This window comes from Acyrthosiphon pisum, chromosome A2 (assembly GCF_005508785.2).
Source record: "Acyrthosiphon pisum isolate AL4f chromosome A2, pea_aphid_22Mar2018_4r6ur, whole genome shotgun sequence".
NCBI classification, from domain to species: domain Eukaryota; kingdom Metazoa; phylum Arthropoda; class Insecta; order Hemiptera; family Aphididae; genus Acyrthosiphon; species Acyrthosiphon pisum.
This window is the reverse complement of record NC_042495.1, coordinates 7,704,719-7,712,955: the sequence shown is the minus strand read 5'-3', so window position 1 is coordinate 7,712,955 and position 8,237 is coordinate 7,704,719. Positions and strand designations below refer to the sequence as shown.

The window sequence follows — 8,237 nt, the reverse complement described above, 5'->3', positions numbered from 1 at the left end:
ATTGATATTGATTATATTGTGTATTATATATTTATATTCGATTATGACTTCAGTATAAATAAGTTTAACATAATAAAATATTTAGGTACAGTCAAACAAATGTATCAACGATTAATTTTGAGTAGACGTTATTATCGATATACTATATTATTAGATATTATGTAATTTTTTTAAATTAGTCTATTATATAAATTATTTGTATATATTTGTATATTTATGTGTGTGCGGTAATAATAATAATATCATGTTATGCGATGAATACATAATATCTATACATGTAGCCTATATTAATTGTTAGGTTATACGTTTTAAATTCCTAACTCACTCGCCGTGTTTCGATTGAAAAAATTATCAACGACTTTTTAAAACAGTTTTGAATAAGATTTAATTGCTGGAGTAGTGGAGTATAGGATTTGGCCAATTGGAGATATCAGACATCTATTAATAATAATTAATAGTATTAAACAATATACTTATTACCTAATGTTAGTTAGGAAATTTTTGGAAATGTTGAGTTTTAAATGAATGAACTCAATTATATGTTCATGAATCATGATGTATAGTTTCAGTTTTAATTTTACGTTTTTCGCAATATTCATTAGATAGCCAACGCAAAATGAAAATCCAAAGGCTAACGCACTATTGTTATACTTGTTATACATATCAACAGGTCATAATATATAAAATATATTTATACAATACGTAATAAACATGGTTGACAGCGCCTGACTATATACGACGAACGAAATATTATATAATAATAATAATAATATATTATAGGCACATAGCACTTAAATTAAATCCACGTGATGGACGTTCATGTGACGAAATATCACACTGATGATAACATGGTGGATATCTGTGATTCACTCCTCTCCCATTCGAGCGTCGAGCTATACTTTTTTTATTCGGCTTAAATTTTATAGCTGATTACAATATTCATAATGTAAATTATGAATAATATATTAAATTGTTTTATGATCTAATTTGAAGTTTCGAAGAATTACGGACCAAATGCATAAGGAATTTTTTTGTCTAGTTCAATCTGTGAAATTAAATTGTCTATAAAGTTATTTAAAGTGATATGATTTATGATGATATACATATTGTCCAATGATAATAGCTTATTGCTTATAAATGTCTAAATGTATCATCATCCGTACTAGTTGACAATAAAGCACCTTACATTATATACAAATATTTGTTAGCTTACATTTCCGTTTCACCTTATGAGTATATATTTATAAAATTTAAATACCGTGGTTTTTATTTTTATCCGAACGATTTAAAAAAAAAAAATTGTGATTTAATTAGATGACTAATTAATTAATAACTATTATTGCAAGTATTTATTTCTATCATGTATATGCGTGTGAGGCGTTTTCAATGTTGTATAAAAAACATCATACTGAGAAGGTGAATAACACCTCATAAGGTTCATGTCCTGAATATACCCCTCCCCTGCCCCTTGACCAACAATAACTATCACTGAAATAGCATGATAATATTACCTACACATCCGTCGTTTTTTTTATTTATTTATCAACGTGCACAACGAATTCGGTTGTTTGCAAAATTATACAAATGTTTTATGTAAACACGACAGTAATTTATTTTAACGATACCTCTAAAATCTGTTTTACAATGTTATCGATGTCCCGAAATGACGTCGTATGTATAATTTTATTTACAGCGTTTGTATATTGTAATAATAGCAATATATTATAATAAATAATTATTATTATTTAGTATTCTATACCGCAGTACAACAATCGTCGACGATTTTTTGCATATCATTTCAACTAAAAAAATGTAATGCGTAGTTAATTTTCCTCGACGACAACAATAACAGTCGTTTTTCAAACGCCCCCTGACCGACTGTTATCGGATACCGTCACCACGAATATCGCACGCACACGGCAGTTTGTGTTGGCAAAAATCGATCGTACATAATAATATATTATATCGCAATTATGTACTATATTATAAAATAGCAATGCCATAGTTGTAGGTAGTGTATACAGGCGATTGTCTAGTCAAGTTATTGCCTAATCGAGACACTGCGACGTCTAGTCGTCTAGACTTGCGTGACTGCGGAATGTTTGTTATGGAACCAGGTATCGACGAGCGTGTTTTCACCATAGTATTATAGTCAGTATATAGGTACAAACAATAGGGAAATTCAATTTTAACAACAGCGTTTAACCTCTGAGGGCGATTCGGAACGGTGGTGATAACCGTGGTTAATGATGAACAATATAATAATGGTATTATACCGTCTGGTAGTCGACGCGTACGCGTTTGTCACCTATATCGCGAGAAAACTATATAGAAAAAAGACCTCAAGATATCGTATGTACATCAGACGACGTGCGACGCGTGTATACTGTGTTGTAACTTGTAACGCATAATAATAATATTTTATACTTGCCAGTATATAGCGTACATGTATATCATACCTTGTACCTGCAGTAGGTATACTGCGTCTGGTCGACATTATAATTTATAATAATAATACTAAGATGTACCCACACGAATTTCTATACCAAACGACTGCACGCGTCATTGTACACTCATTAAAATATTCGACGAACACAAACGCTGTAATGATAGTCAAATAATATTCTGATCCAGTTTTAACGATGTCCTCCTGCACTGCGCTTGTAACTAACAGCTATCTGTATATAGCGTTTTATATAGGTACATTACACATTACCACTATAATAATAATATATATGTACTCAAGAAGTCGGTTACCTATTTAATATACCTCTATATAATTTACCTGTGTATATAGTTAACTCAATAATAATAATAATAATAATACTTATACACAAAAATATGAACTGAAATTATAGGAATGACCCGTGGTACAGGGGCCGGCAATATCAACAATATAGACAACAACGTGTTTAAAATCAATTGATTTTTTTCAATTTTATTTATAACAAAGGAACACAATATAATATAATATAAACATTATCAGTCAACAACCGCAGTTAGTTGTAGATAACTGCAGCTATTAAAATTGAATCACAGAATCGCTGTTGAAAAAATAATTATTTATCACAAATACAATAATAATGTATACGACAGCGTTTTATATACATACAAATTCGTAATACGTTATTGTACAAATATTTTTTTAAAAACAATAATAAAAAATATATTTGTGAAGTCTTAAGTACATATAAAAAAAAATCAATATATTATAATGATAATCAGTAAAGAATCGCAAGACGATAAAATATCTTTCATATAAACAAAGTTAAATCTAATAATATAATATGAATATAATAAATATTATATATTCGCTGATCGAAATTGATCAATATAGTGCGATCAATATATAATATATTATTATACGAACACGTTTACAGGTGGTAAAAATGGTTTACACTGTTTAGAGATCCCAGTATTATAAATACCACAAAAATATAAAATAAAAAAAAATAAAAAATAAAAATACACACGCACGCAAACACACATTATATACATGTATAGTGTAATATATTATAGAAACGAGTTTTGAGCAATTGGTGAAAGACTTTCGGGGGCGGACGGACGAGACGGACCGGCGACGGCCGACAGCAAGTTGGTGCACTATTAGTACCTGCAGGGCTGCTGTCTCTGTGGCGTCTGTTGGCTGGTGAATGATGGTCGGCCGGCGATGCGGGAGTCCGATTCGAACCAGAAATCGCGGGACATGTAGTACCCAGCCTCCGGCAACAAGGATACGAGCTGCCTGCGGTCGGCGGGTCGGAGTTCCTCGAACGACATGCCCAGTCCGGACTCGATGCTGACCGTGTCCGAGTAATAGTCGTCCTCGTCGTACACGACCGCCTGTGATAGCTTGCGTTCGATGTACTCGTTCTGAAGGTTCTCCAGCTCTTCGGGTGATAGGCCCCGCGGGTCCAGAGCCGAACCGTCTTGTTGGGCGGCCGGGGTCACGGCGTTCCGGCGGCACAATGCTCTCAGTATCGGTTTGATAGTCTGTAAACAAGAAAAAATAATTCCGTTAGATATGGAATACGAGAAGAACGGCGCAATGATATATTGCACAAGGCGTATATCGCATGCGGACAGTTATGTAATAATATTATGTGTATATTATGCGACTCTTACCTTGTTGATTTTGTGCATTTTTCGGGCGACGAAAGACCGTTTCTTGTGGACGGCCTCCCAGTTGGTAGAATTTTGCATGTGTTCGAAGTCGAAGCTGTTTGACAGATAAGCCATTTTATCGCGGTTTGTATATGTATCGGATCCGGAAGTAAATAATCAACGAATGATAACGAACGACGATATTATAATAATAACAAAAACAATATTATTGTGACACTGTTAGTAGTTTTCACGACGACGATGATAACACTGATGAGATACTGTGTACTGTGATAAGGGCGACGACGTGTGATGTGCTCGGTATGCCGTTCGACGGAGTACTGTTGCCTGTCGATCGGGCGGCGGCCTCTTTTATAGGGTCATAGCGACGGGGGCAGGTGTTGGCAGATGCGGCGCCGCGCAGTGGTCTCGAACGCGCACGGACGGGACCGTGAGAAACGTCGGATTCTCGCGATCCCATGGCGGAGGACGCGGCAGATGGCGAACGGAGCGGCGGCGGCGCTGTGGACGACCCTCGCGGCCCGCACAAACTGCACCTGCGCGCGCGCGCCCAAATCGACCCCGCGCTACGCCCTCGCCCGTGACCGCCGCAGAACTCCCTCAGCCAGCGAGATTTAATATATTATTATTATTATTGTTGTTGAACGCATATTATTATATTATATCGTGTGTGTAAGGGGTTTTTTTTTTCATCCCTCGTCGTCGTCGTCGCATATACATATACATATATATAATAATGCGTATATACCGTCACGGACCCGTTCGGACCTGCACAATACCGTAAGTGCAACACGCTGGATCCTTTTCTTTTGTACGTCATCTCCTTATATATTAAATTCTATAGATATATATTTTAAAGGTATACCCTATATAGGTATATACGCGTATGATATTGCAATGTCGTTTTCTTTTTATATTATTATATCGTGTGCTGGATGTTTTATTACTCATCGTTTTCGCTGACCGTTTTGCAACACGTTCCAACAGGTCTCGATTCTGTCGACCTCGAATATCGTCGTGCAGCCCCCCCCCCCTCCCCAAATACGTGAACCACAAGTTCCTATACAATATTATTGTACTTATCACGTAAAGTCGCGGTACATAGGGGTACACGCGATCTGAGGGACCGACACGTGACATCCACCCGATACTTATATTATATAATACATACACACACCGATACCTATACGTGCGCAAAGCGCGTGCTTCGACGCGGGTTGAGTTACCGCGGTATAGATTCGGGTGTGGATGTACCATAACCCTTTTTCAGTCCGACTCTGGGTCGTTCGCCGCAGATATAGGTAATAATTAGGTATGCACGTCACTTAATGTACAATCACCTTATATACGATATAGGTACCTGTAATAAATAATAACAATAATAATAATGTATGTCTCCCGCGTATAATATCTCTGGAAACGGTAATTATTGCCGTTACGGAAGATTTCAAGATTTTGTTTTTTTTTTATGTCGGGTTACGACTCGTTATATGATTGTCCTACTACTGCAACCGACGACGCCCCCACCACCTCCCTCGGCTTTGTTATTGTTCATCTGTACTGCCTAAGTACATTATATTATTACTACTATATTGTACGGACCCCGACGCCGTCTCGATTGACCGCGGTATACCATTACACGATCGCGTTGACCTGTTGATTTGATCTCTCTTGTAGTGTTATTATACGTATATTATTAGGTAGGCACATTATATTGTAATATATCTGCATTCGCTGCCTGATTTCGGTTTTTGTATATAATATTATGCAGGAGGTCCAATGTATTATTATTACGTAATATATTAAGCCGTAAATATACCTTCACCCCCTAAATACGCGTATTATCCGTTTTTGTACACACGCATGTAATTCTACGGTAAACTCGAATAAAACGTACGACACGACCGGCAACGTAGTATAGGTAGTTTGTTGTTATTACGTTATTATTATTATTATTTGTGAGTTCTGTTCGGTGCCGCCTTGACTTCGTAAGCAGTTTCACGCATAACATAATATATTATAATAATAATAGACGCTCGGATATAATTATGACCTCCGAAACTGTTGGGTAAGGTCAAACTACGTCTTCAGAAAATACAGTAGGGCCTGCACCACCGCACACATGTATTTTATTCATTATTTCATACGAGATTATACAGAAATGTATAATTTATAATATTATTATGTACGATGATAATTTTGCGTACGCCCAACCGACGTGGACTGCAGTCGAGGAATTCTCGTATAGGTATTACATTATGACTCTCATGAATTATTATCACTGGTATGACTTACGATGTGATTATAATGTTATGTACGCCGTACAGCATTCGGACGTCAAACCCGTCTCGGTTTCGTTATCGTAAATTTTTTTCTCCCGAATATTTCCATACGGCGTATAAATCGATCGATTATAACATTTACGTCAACCAGTCCGATAAACACGCGCTGCACATCCGCGCCGCCCGCCAGCCGTTGAAATTTATACAAACACGTGTACGCACACGAACGGACTTCATTACCCTTTGCACATAAATATTATAAAGTTATAACATATTGATATATACGAGGAACGAGCAGCGACAATCCAAAATGTATACTATTGTGTAATGCCCAAATATTAATTGTACAGAAATGGCCAAAAACAGCTCCGGCCTACGAATACGTTTTATTACGTGTAATGTGTATTCTCACCTCAAAAAATTTAATATATTTAACTAACAAATTTTTGAGATTAAAATTTAAACTTTAAAAATTGTAAATATAGTAGTTTTCTTTCCACGAATTTGATGAAAAATAAACATTTCCTGGAACCTAGCGTTTTGGCATGAACTATTAATTAAATCATGTATTACTGTATTAGGTACCTACTATGAAAATTATGTTATAACACACTATTTCCTAGACAAATATATTGTTTTTTGTAAAAACTTAAAAAAATCTTCTAATAATACACGACGAAGAATATCAAACTCTAATATTATGTTTAAAAAAAATCTGACCCATTGGTTGCTCGGACAGATCAGGTACAATGACATGCATCAAATTGTCACGCTTATGATGTAATCGAATAAAAAAACTATGTGTCCTAAATTCTAAATGTATGTGAGTAACTTATATTATATACTCAAAAACTAGTAACTACCCAATTGAATTTGACGAAAATCTATGAGATTGTTTTTAGAAATGTCAGAAAAGTTTAGAGCGTAAGTAGTTCATATCACGTTAAAATAATACACAAAGTGCTAAATACAGTCCACGACTTGTGGTTGCCCGTCTAGATCAAATTATTATAGAAAGTTAGGCACACGTACACTAAAACTGAGATACACTCAAACCGAGATACACGCCTGTGTAACGTATAATATAACCTAAGGGCCAGTTGTACCATCACTGATTAAAGTTAACCGGAGTTTAATCGGCCGAATTTGTCCGGTTAAATATCTGTTATCAGCTGATTAAGCTTAATCATAGTTTAACCGTAGACGGTACAACTGGCCCTAAGAGTTGCCACGAAAAAAAATTGACACGGGTGAAGCCGGGATTCGGCTAGTATAATATATATTATACTGTACAGTAAAAACTATTCTGTAACGTCATATTATTTATTATTATTATTATTATGTACATGGCATAGGTGACCTATACGGCTGTACACGACGAGCGCTCGATCCGGAATTCCGTCCTTTACATATTTTTACTGTGTTGCTATTGTATACGTGACGACTCACGCGGGGCACGATAATATTATAATATGATTAATCCGCCGCGGCACATATCCGTTAACGGCTAGCGTGTGCCGCTTCCCTACGTCGCCGTCACGTCATATATTATAATCTCTGCGAGTGCGTGCGCGCACCTATAGCATGTACACAAAGCCACCGTATACGATGTGGTACCTACAACTATACGGTTGTAATTGATAGCCGTATACCTATATATACCGCAGCGTAATTATGTTGAATCTCGACCGTCGGCTCGTTTGTGCGTCGGAAAGCCGACGACCGACAGCGGTGATGCTGACCGCCGGCCCCGCGGCCCACGAGGATAAATCAAATTCGTCTAACCAGAATCTCGTTAAAACAGGTATAATATGTTAAACGTACGAGCTG

General features: G+C 36.4%; 1 protein-coding gene across 1 annotated transcript; it reads right to left on the bottom strand.

The window, feature by feature from the left end:
• Positions 1-2,911: 2,911 nt before the first annotated feature.
• LOC100161882 lies at positions 2,912-4,460 on the bottom strand. Its single transcript, XM_001951577.5, has 2 exons — positions 4,126-4,460; positions 2,912-3,993 (listed from the first exon to the last, which is right to left on the bottom strand). The coding sequence occupies exons 1-2, from the start codon at positions 4,237-4,239 to the stop codon at positions 3,607-3,609; spliced, it is 501 nt and encodes a 166-aa protein (XP_001951612.1). The 5' UTR covers positions 4,240-4,460; the 3' UTR covers positions 2,912-3,606.
• Between the last annotated feature and the right edge of the window lie 3,777 nt (positions 4,461-8,237).

Excerpts from the sequence above, each read along its gene's own strand:
- LOC100161882 (XM_001951577.5), bottom strand. The coding sequence starts at position 4,239 with ATGGCTTATCTGTCAAACAGCTTCGACTTCGAACACATGCAAAATTCT. Across the intron at positions 3,994-4,125 it reads AAATGCACAAAATCAACAAG|ACTATCAAACCGATACTGAG; the intron begins GTAAGAGTCGCA and ends TCTTGTTTACAG.